Source organism: Mytilus edulis, chromosome 7 (genome assembly GCF_963676685.1).
Source record: "Mytilus edulis chromosome 7, xbMytEdul2.2, whole genome shotgun sequence".
NCBI classification, from domain to species: Eukaryota; Metazoa; Mollusca; class Bivalvia; order Mytilida; family Mytilidae; genus Mytilus; species Mytilus edulis.
In genome coordinates, this window is record NC_092350.1 from 42,887,999 (window position 1) to 42,912,543 (window position 24,545).

At 31.5% G+C, this 24,545-nt stretch overlaps 1 protein-coding gene across 5 annotated transcripts in view; it reads right to left on the reverse strand.

Moving 5' to 3' along the window:
- The window catches only part of LOC139481527 (uncharacterized), a 43,775-nt gene that overhangs the window by 15,593 nt on the left and 3,637 nt on the right, over positions 1-24,545 (reverse strand). For 3 of the 5 annotated variants that reach the window (XM_071264918.1, XM_071264915.1, XM_071264919.1), the window contains exons 3-10: positions 23,896-24,042; positions 23,275-23,454; positions 21,328-22,370; positions 9,646-9,766; positions 8,811-9,050; positions 7,601-7,717; positions 5,274-5,401; positions 3,805-3,862 (exon numbers count right to left, since the gene is read on the reverse strand). In XM_071264918.1, coding sequence (XP_071121019.1) covers positions 3,805-3,862; positions 5,274-5,401; positions 7,601-7,717; positions 8,811-9,050; positions 9,646-9,766; positions 21,328-22,370; positions 23,275-23,454; positions 23,896-24,042 — 2,034 coding nt within the window. The remainder of the gene's footprint in view (positions 1-3,804; positions 3,863-5,273; positions 5,402-7,600; positions 7,718-8,810; positions 9,051-9,645; positions 9,767-21,327; positions 22,371-23,274; positions 23,455-23,895; positions 24,043-24,545) is intronic. The other 2 variants (XM_071264920.1, XM_071264917.1) reach the window with 1 other exon arrangement.

Sequence of the window (24,545 nt, forward strand, 5' to 3'; positions counted from 1 at the left end):
TTCTAATTTTCCATAGGAGGTTGTGCTTGTGAAAGTCAGGTTCAGGTCTTCAGGATCTGAAATCATTGTAACTACTGGTTGATGTAGTATCAATATACCATACTGTACCATAACAAGCTTTATTAGAAAATATTATCTTCAGGCATTCTTATAGCTAAGTGGTAAATAAAGATGGTTTTCTCCTGTGAAGTGAATGGTGTAATAAAATATGCTAGTGACAGGTTATTGCAAAAATAAGATTGTTTCCATCAGTTTAATTACAGTTCCAAGCTCATTCTGTCTCAATATGGGTATTTTTTCCCCTATGTTGTCGTCCATAAACACAATTTACTGCTTTTTATATATCTTTGTTTTATTTGTTTGACTAATGGATATTTCTCCTTTAGAATATGCAATGAATACCTAATTGATAAATTGCATTATAGTAAAAAAAAGCTCATATAAACTCAACCACTGCATTTAAACTTGATGAAGTGAAGTTTCAATACTTGTTAGACACCTACTCCAATCATTTTTGTTTTATGGTGAACTTTATCTTAGCTGTTAATCAAGACAAGTTAAATGTTTCGACCAACCAAACAAAACAATCAAAGGGCAGACTACTCTGAGGGATACGATTGCCATTGTTTTCATTGATACATGTATTAGTATTATTTTCAAAAATAATTCAACTGCACGTGTAAAATGCTCGGTAAAATGCAATTTACGTAATCTGAATAGTTATTCAACTTCTAAAAATAGCCAATCCTCAATACAAGTGTACGAACAATGTACTTGTTGTGTTTTATTTTTGTACTATCAATTCCAAGTTTACTTTCCATAGCAGTCACTGAGAGTGAGAGAAGGTATCTAATTTCGTACCTTATCACCTATTTTCCTATCTGAATTCTAGGTGGAACCCCATAACTCTTTAAATATTTAATTTCCTTTGGGTCAGTGGGCATGACTCCTTTCCGTACACATTCCTCTGTTTAAATTGCGATCGCTTTTAATATAATACGACGTCTATCAACAAAACGCGTTAATTTTTCTCCACATATCGTCTTATTTTTTATTCAAAATTTACAAAAAATATAAAGGAAACAACTCGAAGCAATAATATGGAAGACTCCATTTCGGCTGAAGGGGTGTTCTAGTTACACCTTTCAGTGTTGTTAAAAACATGCATACAAGTCAAGGGAAATATAGAAAAATGAAGATTATGAGAAGAACATTATAGGACAGCTGTTTAAATTCAATCCTTTTGTTTGTTTTTACCATTTAACGCAAGAAAATCTTAAGAATCTGAGATGTTCCTTATGCTTAGAATAAAACGTTTGATGTGAGGGCAAGGCCCTGAGTCAATGTTAAAAGTCTACAGATTGCTTGAAAGCAATCATATCCCAAAAACTATCTTGGCCTACATTGTAGGAGTGAAGATTTGAAGGTGCAAATAAATCTAATAAAATACATGTATATAAAAATGTGGAAAAATCATGTGGAAACAACTTGTTCTAGATCTAGAGACAAAATGCTGAACAAAAAAGACATATATTGCATGATTTCCTCATATTTCCCCCCTCAACATCTATATATCTAGTTTATAGTTAATATAAAAAATCAAATAAAGTGTAAACATTCAAAAATATTGAAAAAATGTTCCAAAACACATGTTGAATAAGATCACTGGTCTGACTTAAAAAAACATCCTTAATTTAGATGTTTTTCAATCTGTATGAAAGGAAGAAATAGAACAAAATTTTGAAACTGAACTCTTTTAAGTAATTTCCATAAACATGAAATAATTATTTAACTATTTTAGGGAAAGGAAATACATTTTTGGAATGACATTGTAGATCAAGTCTTAAGACATCTAGGGAAATTACTGCACAGTTGTAAAGGCACCAATCCTATTTGAAAAGATTTATGAAGTAAAGTCAAAGTTGAAAAATAAAAGCAAATTTTTTTACTATTTTGTGTGAAAATAAATTTAACATGTAGTTAAGGCAGTTATAGGAGAAAACTAATTATTGGTGAAACTTGCTACAGAAACACTAATTTACCATGATGTAATTTGAGTAAATGAGAAAATGTTATTTTATTTACAGAAACTCGTTATTTCATGTAATTGATATGAATTTGAAGATCGCATTGATGAAGTCTTAGAATTTATTTATTTTCAATTCTATATTCAGATAAATTCAGGATATTTGGAAATGATGTAGTGAGGTAAAGTCAATATGTGAATCAATATAACAAATGCTTTAGTGAAAATACCAACTAAATAAGGCCCCTTAAGGTCCATTATCAATATTTTGAGGTGGTTTTTATGTTAAAAGTATTCAACCTATACAATTCAAAGATGTTGAAATGATTGTGATGATTATAAAGGCAAGTAATGCCTTTATAACCCAAAGAAAGTCTTAAATGTTTCATAGGCTTAAGTCTTTAATTGGATTCTATGCTATACGAAGGCCGTACTGTGACCTATAGTTGTTAATGTCTGTGTCATTTTGTTCTTTTGTGGATAGTTGTCTCATTGGCAATCATACCACATCTTCTTTTTTATATAAAGAGATGTCCGCAAATACTGATGTTGCAGGTCTATTGTTACGTAAAAATGGTGCTAAAAGGTTGACCAAATAAAAGAGTATTAAACAGACTGAAATGAAACATAAATAATTCAGAACAATTGTGAACAAGTCAAAAAAGATTTCTTCTGTAGCATGTGTAGCCATAACAGAGAGGTACTTTAATATTATTTTGAAATTCGATAGAAACCCTTCAACATAAAACAAATATTCTTAAAAGTACTTTCTCCTAAAAGTGCTATCTCAATTTCAATTACTTTACGTATCGAGACATCTTTTGGCCTTATCTGATGAAAATCCATCCAATTTCATCAAATGCTTTTAAATTTGGAAAAACAGATTCCCTATAAAACTACAAACCATTTAACAGTTACGTCACAAAAGTTTTCTCTCGCTGAAGATAATGCTATAAGGAAACCACTGAAAGCCGTGAAACAGAATTCCAAAGTTAATTTTAATAATAACTCATCTCCAAATTAAATACTTAGGGAGTGTTCCCACAAAAAAATAATCTGAGATAATGTGACATTAGTTAAAATGAAAAATTCAATTAGATTTTTTTTTTACTAAAATCAACAAAACCATTTATTCATTAAGTTAATATTAAGAATTTAAAGCCTGTTAAGTTTTTAAAGGGTAAAAGCACTTTGAAGACTATTACATCAGCAAAATTTGCAAGACCGTGAACAACAAGGAGTGAATCTGTTTGTGACAATGCTTATTCAATTATTTTTTATTTACAAAAGCAGATCCAGATATTGTGGTTGTCTAACACATATTTAAATTATGTTTCAAAAGTATGCTGACCTTTAAAAATTAACAACTTTTGAATAATATTTACTATAAATTATATGGTTTATTTGTGTTCAAAAAAGAATCTCAGTACCTCAACCAAATGCTAAAAGACCAGGATGTAAAATAAACAGCTTCAATTAACATCTGATTTTTCTGTGAACTTTAGAAAAAACCAAATAACAAATATATAGAAAGAATATCTGTATTATGGCATATGATTTGCCCTCTTATCATACCTTTAGTGATGACTAACACTAACATTTTGGGAAAATGTGATAAAGAAATTTTCATAAAAGAAATGGTAACTTGTGGAAATGTTCAAAGCCTAGATATGATGCAAACCATCTAATGAATATAGTGCCCCCAATAAAAGGTGAACACTATTCAAATTAATCAGCTAAGAACCATTTAAAAAAACATTATATAAAATTGTACATACCACACTGCCACCTGGTGTAGAACAACCACTTCTTCCTGAATTGTACCCTCTCATTTGTCTACAATATAGTAAAAAAGATAAGATTTTATTACTGCATACTTTCGATTGTTATAAAAAGCAAAATGGAAGCTTATATATAAAACAAACCTAAACCATGATTTGAATTGACATTTCAAACATTAATCAGTTTACTATATTTTCACAATAAAGTTGACTATTTGAAAACTTGTCTAATATTTGCTTCAGAGAGAATTTTCAACAGCTTACCAATATATCTTTCTATCTGCCAATCACAGCTAATTAAAGTAAATATACCATAAACAGCAATTTTGTTTCAGTACCATGTAATCCAAAGCAAATATTTGATTGGTTATTGACATGTGAGAATAGTTATTTTTCCTAAGTTTCTCATTACAAGGGATATATATCTTTCGTTGTGACACATATACTCCCAAACAATTATACCATATATTACTTATGCCTCTCACCGTGACGCATATACAACATTTTTAGACGACTTGTAAATTTGTACTTTCCCGAAAATTGTCCATGTCAACTGGTGTAACTCATTCATAATAAACTGTTAAAACAGAGATATGCCTTTTTGTATTTTGATAGTAAAATGCAAATGTTGAAATTAAAATATCAATACTTGTAAGTTATGCAAAATATTCAAATTCAAAGTCAATGACTACAGGTACATATCCGAATAATCTCCCTGGAAATCTGATATGCCAATGCGAATAGAACTGCATACTATATATCACTGACCTACCACTAGTGGTTCCCCATAACTGACCTAATCACAAACTAATAAATGTAAACAAAGCAATAGTTTTGAGGTTAATAGAACATAACTGAAGGGTGGTGCCTAATAATCTTCATGGGAATGAGATGTGCCACTGTTAATACAACTGCATACCAAGTATCATTGATCTACCACTAGTAGTTCTTCAAAAGTTGGCTTAATCACAAACTGACGATATAGCCATTACTGCCACAAACCCTTGAAACAGCAATCAAATGTCATGCTTTTTTACTCCTTCAAAGTGAGACCAAAAACCTCTTGAGATTGGTCCTGATGTTTATTATTTTCTACACCATGGTCAAATTTGGTATTTGCTTGTATGTGTAAAAGGAGTTTGTTAATTAGAATTAGGTCAAACATTTAATTTCATATTTTCCTCCTTGAGAAATTGTTTATACCAGTTGTCGTTGAAAATAACACTGTTAATAAAGATAGTTTTACTATGTTCCTTTCACAGTAAAAATTACATAGCTTCAATGACTTTCAAAATTATTTACTTAAGTTTTGTTCATTTTATCTTAAACAACCTCAGTATAATTGTTTATGTAACATTAGATGAATGGATTTATAGGACAAACAAAATTACAAGCTAGCATTATACCTTAAACCCTCTTCCATAAATATCCTTATTTTCAAAGTCATAAAACATATTTTAATTTACCTGAAATCCATTTCTGACATGACTTCATCATGACTATCGTAGGACTGGTTTCCTGTTCTTCTCATTCTGTCTCTCTCTCTCTTTGTATATATTCTCCTTTTTCTGTTTTCTTTTGTTGGGTCGAAGTACTGTAATAGACAATTCATTTATGATGTTATTTATAAACCATTAGTTATGGTTTTCAAGTCGGCAAAACATCAATATAATATATAACAAGGACCACACAAAAAGCAATCAAATGCAATTATGAAGCAATGAAGAGAGTTAAATTATTAATGTCGAAACATCTTATTGCATAAATGAAAAATTGTCATCGCTTTTCCTCAGAATGACAGAAGTGATTTGTGTAAAATAGTCTCTGATATTTATCTTCTCATCAACTTTTGTTGTATTTGTCAAATATTTCAAACATCAAAACACCAAATATAGATTTCAATCAACAATTTTGTACCAGTTCAGATGAATGATCATTTCAAATTACTTTTAAAATATTTTTTCATCTATAAATATCTCTAACCAGCAGTTAATAAAACTGCAAAAACATGTAAAATATACTCATTTTGGGAAATATGAAGCATGTCCTTATTAAAACATGGAAAGATATTAATTATATATATATAAGTATTTGAATAAAAAAACAAAAAAATGATGATATATTTAAGATCAAAATAAAGTTTTAATCAAAGGTTTTATGAGTGAGAATAGGTTATTGCTATATATCAGCTAGTTTTTCCTATATCAATATAAATAAGTCTTTTTGGCGTTTATTATCAATATTGAATAAATAAAGAGAATTAAATGAACTTTCTTTTAAAATCTGTTTTTTGTGAAACATTTTTCTTGTCTTACAGTCTTTTGTCATAGGTCCCTTTCAAGGATATAGTGTTTAGCATTTAACATTTCAATGCTTAAATAAGCCTTCATAATAGAATCACTATTGACAAAAAGAAGATTTTCAGATGAAAAATGTGAGTGTTTTGTGTATTTTTGAAGAAAAAAAATCTCTTACGGCAGAAAAATAGTAGAAAGTGACCTTTGAGATCATAATTGGCACATTGAAAAGTATTATCATCCTTCCCTGTCTATATCACCCTACTCTATTGTTTCATCAGTTCTCATATCACGGCTTTAAGACATGAGCAGACATTATCAAGGATGTCACAATGTGTGAGGAGACATTATCGAACTTGCTTAAGTCATAAGTAAAACTGCTTAACAGAGGGAAAATACCAGTAATAGAACAATACACAACAATTATCAGATTTCTACATGCAGTCAACAAACATTGAGGCTCATGGCTGGTATTATAAGATATCAATGTGTAGAAAACTAAATAACCTTTACTTATCCATTCTCAAATAATTAAGCAGAACACAATATTTCATCATCCATCATTTAAAAGAATTTATTTGTATAAGCATTATATCGGTACACAAAGGAATATATATTTTTGATTACCTTAATCAGAATGACCAAACCATGAAACCACTATATCAACTATCCTAAAAACCTTGGAAATGGACACTGTATATGTCTTAATTTTGTTTATTTTTTAAAACAACTATATCAGTACTTTTGAGTATATGCTCTTTCGTGGAAAATACCACACAATATTGAAAAACTGTGAAAATAAATATCTCTAAGCCTGCTGTGACTGTAAACACTATGAGAAACTTGATGTCAACAAAATTGACATTTAAACACTGCCCACTGAATTAAAGACTAATAGAAAAGATAAAATTTTTCTAAATATTTACAGTTTTTATTTTACTTCAATTCCTGTTTCAAAAAAATAAAACTAGGAATGTTTATTGTATTGTGCACCCTTTTAACCTTTCAAATGAACAAATTTGACAATAAAATTAATGTAAAGTAAAACCATCAGGAAATTATGCTTTTGTCATAATCCAAATGTCAGAATATAAATTCTGTTTTCAATAAAATACTTAAATTCCATGAAAGTTTAACAAATTTATAGATGTGTAAAAAATGTTTATTCTAAACAAAATGCAAAGGGGATTGCAAAGAAAAATGAAGGCCATTTATCAGTAAAATACAGAAAAATCATTTTTGTTTTCAAAATTAAGCTGTGGATACTTTCTTTTAGTCATAAAACAGCTTCCTTCCATGTTTCATATAAATCTATGAAGATTTGACAATTATTTTGATGTTGACGAAAAACTTAACCACAGACTGAAACTAAATGTTGATGACACTGCCACAGACTTAAGAATGTAGGATTGCTATTTCAAGCTTCTGAAACAAAATATTGCAGGCTTGACAATAATAAATCTTAAAGAAATATTTATTAGATTAAATAAAACCACCTCATGTCCGAGGTGCTTTTGGTGTTCTCGTTCTCTTTGTCGTAGTTTATTACGTAAACGTTCTATCTCTGACTTGTTATCGACACTAGCTCCATCTTCATTGTCAAGGATAGAGGTCTGAAAAGAAAATGTCATCATAGCAAAAGAAGATGAAATATGCTGGCCGAGCATAAAGAGTGTGCATATACTAATATTTATAACTATCCAGCATAGTGAAGTCAGATGTTTAATTTTGAACTAATAGTCATGCAGAAAGCAGGAAATGTATTAGGAGAAATATTATATACTAATAGTTACAAAATGAATGCTTATAAAGTTTCTAACTAGCTAGTGATATTTGATAAATGAGTTATCATAATGAATTCAGAACCGGAACTTAATGTTGCTTTTAGTATACCTTGATCCAAGCAATGGTTTTATTAGACATTTTTTTATGTATTTTTTTCTATTTCAAAAATACCCCTTGTACAAACTACATATTTCAGGAAAAAAAGTGCGGACTATACATGCCCAAATACGGTAAACAGATTAAAATCTTTATATAATGTTGTAGTTGTAGTAGAGCACACAGTGCACTGTGGGAGCAGTGAAAAAAGTATGCATTTGATTTGTAATTAATTGTTGTTGGAATCATGGTACTATTTATTGAAATATTATTTTATTCCATGCATTACATAAAAGAAACTACATGCATAATTAAGATATAATATAAGTTAAGCATGATATTAATACTGTATCTATGTTACAATTCTAACCTATATACCAGGCCTCACAGTCGTAAACATTTTGAATATGATAATTGGACTCAGAAATCAACCATTGAATTAAAATACTGGATTTAGTGTTTCCAGTACAAGTACTGAGTAAAGTTTAATGACAGAAAGGAGCTGAAGACTGTGCTTGGATGTAGGATTATCTTGCTGTGTTGAGGACCCAATTGGTGGTCTTGGGCTGTTTTCTGCACATTGGTCAGGTTGTTGTCTCTTTTGACACATTCCCTATTTCAATTCTCAATTTTTATAAGTTCATAAAATTTTAATTTGTGCTCAAAAAACAAATTCAGCATTTTGATTGGTTGATTTCTGAGTCCAATTATCATATTCTCGAGTCTTAGTAGGTTAATCATGCTCATAACTTTTATGACTGCAAGGCCAGATCTACAACTAAACCGTTTACATGATAGCCTGCCCAATCTACTACAGTTACATACCTTTTGAAATAACTGTTTATTAGAATCTGCCCGTGTCGGCAGTCTTGGTGTATCAATATCAGTATTAGTATCGCTAGATATCTCAGGTCTTTGCTTGGTTGTGGTATCTTTAGTTGGTTCTGGCGGATGATATGTAACATTTCGTAATTTGACTGCTGGAAAAAATCTGGTTTGTTGGTCAGGCGAAGGCTTGGGCAACCTACTCATCTTTGCCAGCTGTTCCACATGGCCAGCTGTCATCTGTCGATAAATGAAGAAAAATGTGTAGAGAACAGGAAAGTATTTTAATAAGTATCATTTTACATTTTTTTTTATATATATAATGTTAAGAAACGATTACTTTGAGAAATACCCTCAGTGACTTTAATTAGTTTGCAAAGATTTAGTCTTGTACTGGTACCGGGGTACATGTAATTTCAGAAAAGATGGCAGAAAAATGATCAAAAACTTTCTATATGCATGTGTTCAATTATTATTTATGAACAAATCAACATGTAAAAATGAACAGACAACAGAAATATAGATATCAAATACAGCTCAAATAGCTCTCAAATGAAATTAAATAAGAAAGGTCCTTTTCACCAAAAACACAAAAAATTCATGAATTTTCTATTTTTTCCCTTTTATTTTCTTATCCTGGAACTGCCACAGGAATTAGTTGTTCCATTTGTTGTATAACCATATCAGTGGGTTTACACTATTTTGTACTGTGTGTGATGACCACTCAATAGAAAAGAACATGACAATAAATAGCCTTTGGTTTAGGGAAAATAATGGTCTTAGGTCAGTAAAGGTTACAAAAAAAACATGATAAAAAATTAATTCAAATATATACCAATATTGGTGGTTCCATTGTTGAGTTATGATCTTCAATGTGATGATAGGGATGGTAATATGGATCAGTTATGTAAATGAAATCTTCTGTACTGCTAACATCTTCAATAACTCCTTCTAATCTGTAAAAAATCAAATCTTAGTCAGACACTGAAAAACATTGTTTTTTATCAAACTTAATCACGAAATAAAACATACATTGTAAACTCATGAAAGAACCTAAAAAAACCTGTGGAAAACAAAAAGGTGTTTTCTTTTCTTCTGTATACATGTATATAACTTGTACTTTATTTTATATACCTTTTTGAAGGTTCAAAATTAATAATTAATGTTCTTAAGCTGCCCTAGTCTGAAAAAAAAACACAGTTGAATTAGGATACCTGTGCCCTCAATTTTTTTTTTCGGGTGCGGGAATTTTTCACTGCATCGTTTTTTTGTGTGCATTGAAGACCTGTTGGTGACCTTCTGCTGTTGTCTGTTCATCTATGGTCGGGTTGGCGTCTCTTTGACACATTCCCCATTTCCATTTTCAATTTTATGTACTTACTTTGTTTACATGAATTTCTTAATCATTTATGCAATTACTTTAATAACAATAAGTCTCCTCAAAAAGTCATTCCACATCCATGTACAATGTATAATACATGAAACTTTCATTACAGGGTAACACATATTTCACAGTATCATTATACCATGTATGAATTAATTATAAATATTGATTTTTCAATTGTATGATGCCATTAGACTAGATGATTATTTACAATTACAGTACAATGTATTGTGATAACATAATTATGTTCCAACTGCGAGAAAAAAAGAATATTGCATTCAGTTGTCATGGATCCATCTAGATCTGTTACTTAAAATCTAAAAGCCTACTACATGTACATGTACATAATAAGCAAGAAATAGACAGAAAATAACCAGCCCAACTCTCATTTTCTCTAAAAAATAAATTTCTTAAAACGTGTAATCCAAATTTCTGTTAACTTACGTTTTCACTCTTAAGTTCACAAGGTTAACTCTATGTTTTCCCTGTATCATTGGGTCTTCAGGCATTATGAGAAAATTTTGCACATGGAGGAGGGCTTCAGCTGGCCCCTGTTACACTTAACATGCTTAACTATATATATTGTATATCAACCAAATACACTTACTTATTGGAAGAACAAAATCAACAATTGTCTCGCTCTGAACTCTTTATTGTAGGTTATTTGAAATATTCATAAATAAAACGATCTTTATGTATTCAAACAAGAGGCTCTCAAGAGCCTGAATCGCTCACCTGAATTTTTTTGGTTTAATCTCTCATCAATGATTATTTGAGCTTTTCAATTTATTTAAATGTTCTTTGAATCATCCTATTTTCTTCAAAAGCAAAAAAAAATCATTTTCTCCTATGTTCTATTTTAGCCATAGGAGCTATGTTTCTTGACATACAAGGAAATGAAATATAAAATTTATACTAGATACTCTGAAACTCTGAAACTCTGAAACTCATTTAGCCTAAGTTTGGCTGAAATTGATACAGCAGTTTCATAAGAGAAGATTTTTTAAAGTAAGTCAACATGATGAACAAATTGTGAAAAAAGTCTTTAAAGGGCAATAACTCCTAAAGAGGTCAATTGACAATTTTGGTCAAATTGACTTATTTGTAGATCTTACTTTGCTGATCATATTTGCTGTTTACAGTTTATCTTTATCTATAATAATATTCAAGATAATGACCAAAAACTGCAAAATTTCCTTAAAATTACCAATTAAGTGGCAGCAACCCAACAATTGGATGTTTGATTCATCTGAAAATTTCAGGGCTGATAGATATTGACCTAATGAACATTTTTACTCCATGTCAGATTTGCTCTTAATGCTTTCGTTTTTGAGATATAAGCCAAAAACTGCATTTGACCCCTATGTTCTATTTTAAGTAACGGCGGCCATGTTTTTTGACGGATCAAAAATCAAAGCACACACTTTGTGCAGGATAATCTAAGGAACAACCATGCTAAGTTTTAACCAAATCCATTCAGTAGTTTCAGAGGAGAAGATTTTTTAAAGTTAGCAAATATGATGAACAAATTGTGAAAAATTGTCATTAAAGGACAATAACCCCTTAAGGGGTCAATTGACAATTTTGGTCATATTAACTTATTTGTAGATCTTACTTTGCTGATCTTTTTTGCTGTTTACAGTTTATCTTTATCTATAATAATATTCAAGATAATGACCAAAAACTGCAAAATTTCCTTAAAATTACCAATTAAGTGGCAGCAACCCAACAATTGGATGTTTGATTCATCTGAAATTTTCAGGGCTGATAGATATTGACCTAATGAACATTTTTACTCCATGTCAGATTTGCTCTTAATGCTTTCGTTTTTGAGATATAAGCCAAAAACTGCATTTGACCCCTATGTTCTATTTTAAGTAACGGTGGCCATGTTTTTTGACGGATCAAAAATCAAAGCACACACTTTGTGCAGGATAATCTAAGAAAGAACCATGCTAAGTTTTAACCAAATCCATTCAGTAGTTTCAGAGGAGAAGATTTTTTAAAGTTAGCAAATATGATGAACAAATTGTGAAAAATTGTCATTAAAGGACAATAACCCCTTAAGGGGTCAATTGACAATTTTGGTCATATTAACTTATTTGTAGATCTTACTTTGCTGATCTTTTTTGCTGTTTACAGTTTATCTTTATCTATAATAATATTCAAGATAATGACCAAAAACTGCAAAATTTCCTTAAAATTACAAATTAAGTGGCAGCAACCCAACAATGGTTTGTTTGATTCATCTGAAAATTTCAGGGCTGATAGATCTTGACCTAATGAACATTTTTACCCCATGTCAGATTTGCTCTAAATGCTTTCGTTTTTGAGATATAAGCCAAAAACTGGATTTGACCCCTATGTTCTATTTTAAGTAACGGCGGCCATGTTTTTTGACGGATCAAAAATCAAAGCGCACATTTTGTGCAGGATATACTAAGGAACAATCATCTTAAGTTTCATTCAAATCCAATCAGTAGTTTCAGAGGAGAAGATGTTTGAAAAATTGTTAACGACGACGACGACGGACGCCAAGTGATGAGAAAAGCTCACATGGCCTTTTAGGCCAGGTGAGCTAAAAATGAAAAAAATCTACATAAGGTATGATTTACCTGACCTTGACTTGTGCTTCAAATGGTTTGCAACTATTTAAAAACATTCATTGGCCCTTTATACATGTTATACAACTTGAATACCTTATTTTAAATTTATGAATCAAGCTTTTTTACATATTCTTTTTGACTTGCAAACTTCAACATAATAGAATAAGTTCAATATATACATATACTGATCCATACATGTACAGGTATAGTCATAGATAAATTAAAAATACATTTAAATATTGACCTTAAAAATTGATAACTATCTGTATAGAAGTTTATGTACAAACCAGTTGGGAACTTTAACTATTGGTAAACACAATCAATTAAGTGAATCTTCTCATGGGTAGTCCCTATGAGTATTTTATCTATTTAAATCCTTTGTCCTGGAAGCTTATTATTACATCAATATTTTGTTAGAAAGTGTGATTTAGTCAGGAACTGATTTGGAATTATATAAAGTTATAAGAAAAATCAAAGCATGTTAAAAAATTTCGATAGTTAAAATCATATTGTATTAAAAATATGATAAATATACATAATTGATTGTTATACAATGTAGTTGTAAAATGTCCAGTAGCCAACATTACAGAGATTGACAGAAGATTCACTAGAGAACTTGTATGCTGTTGAAAATTGCTTACCGGTATATATATATATTTTTTATCTTATCTGGAATGGGTAATATGTAAAGCATAATGTAAAGATTTGGATAAAAGAGGGAGGGGAGGATTGAGAGTTCAAAGCATGACAAATGTTCATGTGGTTGTCACAAGTCAGAAACCATGTCAATGATGTCAGTGGTCTTTTGTTGTTTACTTATATTGTTTTGACATTTTGGCAATTTGGCTGTGTTGATTACAGCCATTTAAACATGTTTAAGGATGTAATTAATACTTTAAGCTGGAAAAGTATAAGTTAAGAATAAAAATAAGCTAAAAATAATGATAAGTCATGGAGCTCCTTTTCGAGATATTTGATTTATAAAATATGGCGAGAAAAGGCTGACTAAGACTTTTACCTTATATTTGCATTATATTTAGTATATTTGGGTCTCAAATCAAAAATAATAAAATTAAAAATCTGCTTAAATTTTGTCAAATGACCTTTTAATTATGAGCTATTAAGTCTTATGTTAAATAATAAATAGGTGTTATGGGGCAAAATATTTGACATTGCATGGTATGGAAAAACACCAAGGATTCCGAACATTTGATACTTATTCCAAAACCTCACCTAAGTACATCCTTAAAAAGTCTGTTTTAAACTTATTAATTTTTAATACACTTTTCGACTTGGTGTTGAAGCACCTGTCTGTTGTTGAAGATTCGATTCTAGATGTGCATCTTTTGTTTTTTTAACAACACAAAGCACCAGCTGTATCAAAATTATTTAACTATAAGTTAGGTTATAAAATACAAGTACCAAAGTACTATATTACACATGTAATAAACAATAAATTAAAAATGTAGTATGATCATAAAACTTATAAAGTACTTCACATGTATACTTTATATTATTTTATCTATTAAAAACTGTTTAACAAACATGTACAGATGCCACTCACAATAAATTATTACATGATGGAACAAACATGTACAGATGCCACTCGCAATAAATTATTACATGATGGGTTCAAGTACTAATCATAACAAATTTCAAATTTGTTGAAGATGAAATCAATACCATACATGTACATGTACATTTATGTGCACAAAATATTAATTTTTCATGTAATCACATTTTTCCCCATGCATATATGTGTTCTAAGTCAGATTTTTTTTTTAAACAAGTCTCTCACTATTTAAATTCTATTTTTGAACAAATTTCCTATCCTAATGTGTAATCTTGCTGAATTCATTAAGCTTCAAGTGAGTAAGCAATGTATTCAGTAATCAATTGCATCTGAGATGATAACAATGAGATAATTACAGGTTGCTACATAAAAAATTCCCAAGACAATAAAACTATCAGTGCCATAAATGATCAGTTTATTATGATCACTAAATCAATGATTGTTTATATGTCTTCATCACTCTTTAATTATAACAATCTATGTCCAACTCAGTGATGGCTTGAAATAGGAATTTTAATGTATAAATTTGTTTAGTTTCAATAAATAATGAACATATGATTAACACAATTCATTATATCACTTACTTGTTAATTTACTACAGAAATAAGATATTTCTAACTTAGCTTATATATAGGCACTTAATTATATATATACATTGTAAATGTACATTTACATATTGTACATGTACATGTACATATTATTGGTTGGACTGTCGGATATATTTGTAGATTATATACAATTGTACTCAATTATGAGTGATTACATTTGTACATTGAACTTGGCAAGTCATTATTTTTACAAGTGCCACATTTTCAAATCAGCGTGTATCCCTCCAAGAGTTATTTCTATGGATGATTTACCACTTTTTTAAACTAAGCAAAAATTGTTAAATTTAACTGCAAGTTTTTAATATAGCGATCAATGTTTTATTATGAATGATAATTAGAAAATACCTACTTTTGAGTTTGAAGGTTTGATCCCAACCTATTGCATGTATTGAATGGTTTATTTTGCAGGCCCAGAGCAATGTCAAATATACAATGTAAAATGTAGTCCATGTATAATCAATAACAAAAAGGAGAAAATTGTTCCTCAACTTCAACAAGAAAGATATTTTGGAAGATGTGGTATGAGTGCCAATGAGACAACTCTCCATCCAAGTCACATTATATAAAAGTACTCACTGGGTTTACATAAAATAGAATTATTTGCCAAAAAAGAAAAAATAGAGACAAATAGACAAAGAATGCATAATAATGGTGTGCTGATATAAAAAAAAAAAAAAAGGAGTAAAAAGGACAAAAATAAAAAAAGTTTGAAAACCACTCCAATCATGTAAGACCTTCACTCAATCTTTGATCAAACAGACAAACGTAATTCATAGGGACTTATATATGCAGGAATTATTGAAACTTACATCATTACAATACTTTATCTATTTTTTAGTTAGTGTTCTCAATACACTGAAGTGTGTGGTACATGTATATATGTTGTTTATGTTTGACATTTGTGCTGTGAAATCCAGCTTTTTATGAAAGGGGTTTCCAACACAAGGGGGAGGGAGCCGGAGGGGTTCCAAGCAGAGACCAAAATCAAAAGCATTGTTTGTAAAACAAAAAAAAGAGGGGTTAAATTCCAATCCCTGGAACCCTCCCTGGATTCATCACTGCCTGGCATTGAAAAATGGAACAGTATTTACATTAAAATTTGGAAGCATTTACAAAATCAATTACCGGTACATGTAACATTTTTTTATATTAAATACATATAGTTACTAGTTAACTTTTTTATTTTGTTTTATATTTACACATGATTATGATAGATTAAGGTAATAGTATTGACATATTGAATATTTGATAAGCATGATAAGTTTACTTAATAACTTATAATACATGAAGCCTGACATTGCTGACAGTGTAAGTTAAGACAGCTGCTTTCAATGACTCAAAAGTTGTTATCCGAGCATCCTCTGTGGAACGAAGCATGATTATTTAAGAACATGTACCGGTGATTTTGAGGATTTAGGTAAATGAGAGATGGCATGTATCAGGACTGTCCTAGCAGTTTGATTGGTATTTTGTTTTAGCGAGGGCAACTAGATTATGTACAATGTAGATCAAAGTGAAATTCCTTGAACCTGAATATTGAGTTGTCTTTTATGAATGAGTTACATCGTTCCACCTGAGGTCAATCCTTGTGAATGACTTCATTGATTATTATTCAGTTCTTAATGTGACATAATTAAAACACAAGCAATGTGACATAGATATGGGAAAGTGCATAATTTGACAGTTATCTACATGTATGAAACAGGTGCTCTAAAATCTGATTGTCTTCATCATGTTCATGACATAAGGTCTCTCTATGTAACTTAATTTAGATGAGTCCTGGAAATCTCAGAATTGGGTAACATTAACGAATACGGTACCAAATTTGGTAAATGTTACTGAATTCGTTACATTACCGAATTCAGAGATTTCCAGAACTGATCAGATAGAACTGGTGTTAGAATCACTTGTTGTAGAACCCAAAGTGTAGTGCCTTATTTCATTGTTTATTCAAAGTGACTGTGTACATGTCATGTTCTGCCAGATTAAAATCCACTACCAAGGAACATGCCCATTATGGATCATATTGACAATAAATATTGAATGAGGTCGGCAACAAACAGAACTCACAAAAGATTAAAATTTATTATTCCTGTTTTATGTAATAATGGGAGTCATTAGATTAAAAGGAAAAGAGGTGACGGGTCCTCATAATCAAAATTATGAAGGAACCAAGATATAAAACCCCCGTTGTTTACTTTCTATGACAAACTCGTCTGGCTCCTGTCATGCTTGTCGTTTGTAACATTAGAAACACTATTCTGCCTTGACGTACATTTTTCAAACTTACCCTACCGATAGAAGAAAATAATTCACTCTTAACTTTTGTGACCGGCTTTTATTCTTGGAATTAAGCCAAGGAATAATTATATATTTCCAGTAAAAACCAGGTTGTTTGGTTGTCACGAAGCCATTCGCATAGCAAACGTCTTCCGAGTGGTTTTACACTCGGAAGACCTTTATTACGCGCCAATTTTAAATACAAGGTGCCCTCAAGATGTTTTATGTATTCTTGTGTATCTTGGTAGATTAATTTATACTTATTTGTCTAAATATGCTAATAATCATGACATACCTGTTGGAATTCATTTGTTATTTTGGTATTTTAAAATCGAATTTTTGGTTATGATAATCTTATTGATTAAAAAAAGTTATAAATGGAGATTACTATAATGACATATTCTCTTCTGTTATTGTAATCTCAGGCATTGTGTATTAGCAGGTGTTCAGTGGCGGATCCAATGGGGGAGAGGGGGGTTCCGGGTTGGAACTCCTTTTTTTGGACGACCAATGCATTTGAATGGAAGCATATAGGATCATATAGTTGGATCCTCCTTTTACCCTGGGTTGGGACCCCCCCCCTTTTTTAAAATGGCTGGATCCGTCGTATATAACTTTATTTTGCTTTTTTTTTAAATAGATCACAAATACAAGATTTTCATAGAAAAAAAACGGGTATCCGCCAATATCGTGCTACACATTCTGCAGCCATGATAACGGTAACATAAATAATGGACTTAATTTATTAGTTCATCATGAATACTTCATTTAAGTCCGCGCTTTGTCAGTCTATTTCTAAATAAAGCACAAAAATCTTTAGGCGGTCTATTACAAGAACAAATGCCATTCTCTGTTTAATGCTACCACGGCCTATCAAGTTACAGACTCAATCGATAGCAACAAATGTACCAACTAATTTTCGTGCTGACAGAATCAAATTATTGACAAGAGTTTTTTTTATTTGTTCGCGTCCTGAAAATGCATGTTATCTTTGTCAAAGAGCAAACAACAACCAATCAATCTGACATAATGCAGTTTGACTGTTTTCATCTGGTAATCGAATGATAGTTTTGTTTTGCAATACTGCGGTTTTGTAGTAGACCAATCCACTCTAAAGTTACATTGCGGGTCTTTGGATCCCCAGCTTCAAAATGTTTTACTCACTAGAAATAAGGGTAAATCTACACCCCTGGAAGCTTACATAAAGATAGGCAGTCTACCAAAGCTGATGAATTTCCGTTCAAACATAAATATATATAATAGAAATTGAGTTGATCATTGTTGATTGACACTTGATGACTCCGACATTGATAACTCCGACATATCAAGATAGCACGAATTTACAAATTATTCCCCCCGAAAAGAGTTTAACTTACGCTCCATTCTACCAAGAAAGAAACCCATTTTGAACATGCAATAGATAAACCTCTGATATATGTATCCAAATTGTCAAGTTCTGAATTGTTCCGAAGTTAGAAAAAGTTGTAAACTTTAAAATGATATCAAAATAAGAAATTGAGGTTAGGACTGCAAATGATACAAATGAACTATCTTCTCGAGACCAACTGACGTAGAAGGTCCAGTTTTACCAGAAGTATCTAACTGTACGAACTTCAACAACAAATAAATTCACCATAAATTATTTAAGATCTCCATCATAACACATATCTAGTAAAAGACACACATAAAGGATAACTATTACAGTGATGGTGGGATAGCATTATTCGGCATATGTGCATATTGCCGGGTTCTGGCATTCAATGCTCTATCTTTTAATCTTGATGAGTAAAAAAATAAAAACTACACAATAACGAACTGTAAAATTTAGAAAATCAATTGTTTGTTATAGTATTTTCTTGATACTAGCAATGACGGTCATGTTCATTCATTGTAACACAGCGCCACAAGAATCCCATTTTCTGTGGATGGATCCTTATAAAACAGTAGTGGCGGATCCAGAAATTTTCATAAAGGGGGAGGGCGCTGACTGACCTAAGGGGAGACCCACTCCAGTCATGCTTCAGTGATTCCTTATGTAATCAACCATTTTTTTCCACGAAAAGGAGGGGCCAGCCCCTCAACCTGGATCCGCCTATGAACAGGATTATTCCTGTCGAGCTGTCGAAAATCAATGCAAATCTCGATGAAGAAGTTATATGAATTCTTGTAAAATATATTCGAAATATATGCCAAATAAAATTGAGAATGGAAATTGGGAATGTGCCAAAGAGACAACATCTCGACCATAGAGCAGACAACAGCAGAAGGTCGCCAACAGGTCTTCAATGCAACGAGAAATTCTCGCACCCGGAGGCGTCCTTCAGCTGGCGACTAAACAAATATATACTGGTTCAGTGATAATGAACACCATACTAAACTCCAAATTGTACACAAGATACTAAAAGCTAAAATAATACAAGACTAACAAAGGCCAGAGGCTCCTGATTTGGGACAGGCGCAAAAATGCGGCGGGGTTAAACATGTTTGTGAGATCTCAACCCTCCCCCTATACCTCTAGCCAATGCAGAAAAGTAAACGCATAACAATACGCAACTTAAAATTTAGTTCAAGAGAAGTCCGAGTCTGATGTCAGAAGATGTAACCAAAGTAAATAAACAAAATGACAATAATACATAAATAAAATCAGACTACTAGCAGTTAACTGATATGCCAGCTCCGGACTTCAATTAAACTGATTGAAAAATGATGTCTTCATCATATGAATATCAGGCACAATCCTCCCCATGAGGGGTTTAGTATCATACCATCATAACATATATGAGAAGAACATAACCCGTGTCATGCCAACCATTGGTTTTTATTAAGAATAAATGTGTTTAGTTCCGATGCAAAGACCCTATAAGTGAATCAATATTAACGCCAAAATATGCAATCTTTAATGACCTGACAACAGTATCGCAACTATATCCCTTCTTAATAAGTCTATTTAAAGGTTTTGTTAGCTTCTGAGGTGAATACTGACATTTTTGTGCTTTATAAAGAATATTTCCATAAAATATTGGATGTGAAATACCTGAACGTACAAGAAGTCTGCATCTTGAGCTATATTTACGAATAATGTCCTTATACCGATGATAAAATTTAGTAAATGTTTTGACTAGTTTGTGATACCAAAAACCCTGGTGTAATAATTTTTCAGTAATACATAAATTTCTCTCAAAGTTTGTGTTTTTCACAGGACAGCTCAATGAAAATGGACTTGGGATGGTGTGAGCAGAGGAAGGTTTCCTGTGGACACACATTTATTATTGTTTATGTTGTATTGCTAATTATTCATACTGCTTTAAAACCAATCGTGACTAGAGAATACAATGTGATTTTAATCACTGAAATCCCTCGATTTCCTATGGAGTTCTAAGTTAAAACAAGTTCACAATAACGGTCATATTGAATTTCGAATTTAAATATATTCCAATTAGACTTACTAAACTCGGTTTTATAATGCATTTTTCTTACAAGGGCGAGAATTCAATTCAATAATTTCCAACTGCCCACAGAAGACATACTAGTAACGTAAATTCGAGGATTTATTCATTACAATCAATTAATAAATATATAAATATACAAATACATACATATCTGAAGTGAGGTAAATAGTATGCAAAAAAAGAAAACACCAAGGAAAAGGGTATATGCATGATTGGATTGAAACTTTATTTGAATCATACAACAAAGCAGTATTATATATATACATATATGACCCATTAAAAAGTTTATCCTTCAACCTATAACAGATAGAGAAAGTGACTTACAAAAAAAATTGGCCATCTTTACAAATCCTCGTCTCTCTTCGTATGCACATTTCTTTAATTGACAGAAAAAGAAGTGAAAATTAGTGAAAGAAGATCAAATCTATCACAAGAAAAGAGAACAATGATAAAAGTTATATAAGAAAATAGAGAAAATTCTCAGTCAAGACGAAAGTGACTTAATTGGACACCTGTTGTGTTCACATATATATCTCTACACTATATCAGTTTATCAAATGACTTAAAATATGTTTGAGTTATCTCTCTTACACCGTTAAATATAAATCGTAACATACCTCATTCTATTGTTAGCTGAAGGTTGACGTTGGTTAACATGTCTGGGATCACGGCCTACAGATGTATGATAATTTTGTGTATAGTAGACGGCATCATCAGTATTGAGTCTTTCATTGGGGATAAAATGATCTGAAGACATCGGTAAGTGTTGTTCATCTTCCACAAATCGCAGTGTTGTTTCTCGTGGATTGAAAACCGGATTAGCAATTTCATTTGCAAAAATATAGTCTGAACTAAATACCAACTTTCCTGGATGATTTTTATCCCCTAGGTATTCTTGTATATTGAAGTCTGGTGGACACGGCTCATATTGTGGTGCTGTTGGTCTTACTCGATATGCTTCTTCTCTGTTTAGATTATTTTGTTTTTGATTAGTCTGTGGTGTCTCGTTTTTGAAACTTGGGGTGTGATATGGTATATATCCATCAAAACGTCTTTCATTTTCTAAGTCATAGTTCTGGGTTTCTTTCGATATTGCATTTAATGAATCACCATGGACATAATCAGAATCTAGTTGTTGATCCTCAATCGGGGTATACTGAAAACCGGAAACTGGAAAATCAGAATCTCGGCGTGCAAATGGTTTAGATTTCTTTTTAGCTTTTTCATTAGCTTTATATCGACGTCCTTGTTCATTCTTTTTCATTTTATCAACATCTTTTCTGTTAGATGCTTCATCTTCTCTTTCATAATGGGCTTGACTAACAAAAGTGTCAGGTAATTCAAAACTTTTCGTCTGCCTGTTTCCAAAACTTGATTGTCTTTCTTGCTGTGTCAATGGTAATTGTGCATTAACATCATAACTATCAGAATAAAGACTTTGCCGTCTTGTTGGAGGTTGGTATAACTGAGGTCTAGGTATTGGTTGTACTTTTGTCTCATGAATATCGAATGCATCTATAAAGGAAGCATTTTCTTTTTCCGAAGGATTAGTGTCTCCTTCATTGAATGACCCAGTACGACGTTTGAAGGTTGACGAGACTGAGGTCGAGCCACTTAGGCTCTCTCCGCTCTCTAAATCCAATCGACGTCTGTCTGGAATCTAAATAAAATATGCAAAATTTAGAAATTTAGAAAAAGATTAAGATGTTAATGATTGTAAAATACTTTTGTTGGCAAGGTGTTTGACACTCACGAAGATTGTACAAAACTATGAATAAAAAAGGTATTTTTTTTTCTTCAAAAAGATCGTTTTCAACTTGAATTTGACGTATTAGTGACATCACAAATGACTTTCTGCGCTATATCAATAAATAAAGGCAATAGTAGTATACCGCTGTTCAAAATTCTTAAATCGATTGAGAAAAAAACAAATCCGCGTTACAAACTAAAACTGAGGGAAACACATCAAATATAAGAGGAGAACTACGACACAACAGAAACACAACATTAAAATGTAACACACACAGACACGAACTATAATATAACATTGGCCAATTGGAACCTGGTTTTGTGGCATGCCAAACCTCCCGCTTTTATGGTAATGTAAAATATAGCATTAAAATGACATCATTACACGATAGGACTACAATACAAATAAATGGGAGAACATATAGGACAGAGAAACACACGAATAATAGCTAACAAAAGGTGCCAGCTTTAAAGTTTAATACGCCAGACGCGCGTTTCGTCAACACAAGACCAACCAGTCATGCTCTGATGAAAAAAGTTAGAAAGCCAACCTGTTCATTTATCAATCAAATTTAATGATAATGGACTAATTTTACTTGTTTACAATTTCAGGGGTCAAAACGATGGCTCTTGTCATACCTTTTCCTTTCAGCTATTGAACAGTTAGAGACCGGTCAATTAGAGACATATAACATTTTAATATATAAGTTTCAAAAGGAATCCATAATTCTATAAACAGCTCAGGAAAAAAATTAGTCTGTGTTCTTTAAAACATTGAGATTTTTGGAGCAAAAAACTGAAGTAAAACAACTTACTCCATCAACACTATATGATCGAACGTAACAATGTACGTAGATAAATCCAATTGTGACTATGATCACTAAGGCAGATGGGACTACTATAAGAATGATTATCAATGGTCCATTAAAATCACTCCAATTCACACCGTTATCAGGTGTTTTAGCTGATGACAAAGCAACAATTGGTTGTGCTACCTGTAATATATAAAAAAAAAGCTTAGTTAAATTTACAAAAGTTTTACAAACCTACTGCTTACAATACATGTACAGAATGAATATGCTAAGTTTGTATAACGCGTCAAATTCTGGAGTTAGTGTAAAACAATAAATAAACTAAACAATGAAAGCAAGTAACATGACAAAACGGACATAGGATAGAAAACAGAATTGTCATGTCACTTGTGAACTTAGAAAGTCAAACCAATCAATGATGGCAACCATTGAACTTGTGAAGTGATAATTGCAGTTCTCATAATCTCACTGTAGTAATGATTGCGGAAAACACACTACTTATACTTACATTGTAATTTCGATTCAACATTTGAAAACAATTGTATAATTAGAATATATATGATAAAGATAGAAATTACAGAGAAATATATAATACAAATATGGTTTACAGAAGGCTTCACGTACAGGATAACCTATTGTAGCGCTCAATTCAACATCCGACAGTGTCTTGTATGTATTTTCGGCTTCTGTTGCTGGAACTATACCGCCATCTTTGTAAACTTCAAATTGGACATCAACTGCCGAACCGCTAGTTCTTTGAGTGTCTGTTACCTGCGAAAAAGCAAGTTATAGTGATTAAGTTCAACAACACAATTGTATGGGACTGATCATTATGAAATTAATTTCAAAGTACTAAGTAATGCAAAACAATGGTGTTTTCTTTGTTTTGTTCATAAGAATGTCGTGTTGATGGAAGATATCGGTGCATTGCTTATTCACACTCGAGGGGATTAAGAGATTAAAACATGACTTTTTTTCTAGGTACAGACTGACTGCTGAAATCAGTTAAGTTTTGTTGTATTTTTGTGTTATTTGCGTTCACCCCGCGTCCTCTTTTATTTATAAACTTAGCATACGACTTAATTTCAATCATGGCTTACATGTTTAACCCCGCCACATTATGTATGGATGTGCCTGTCCCAAGTCAGGAGCCTGTAATTCAGTGGTTGTCGTTTGTTTATGTGTTACATATTTGTTTGTCGTTCTTTTTCTTTTTTTAATATAAATAAGGCCGTTAGTTTTCTCGTTTGAATTGTTTTAAATTGTCATTTTGG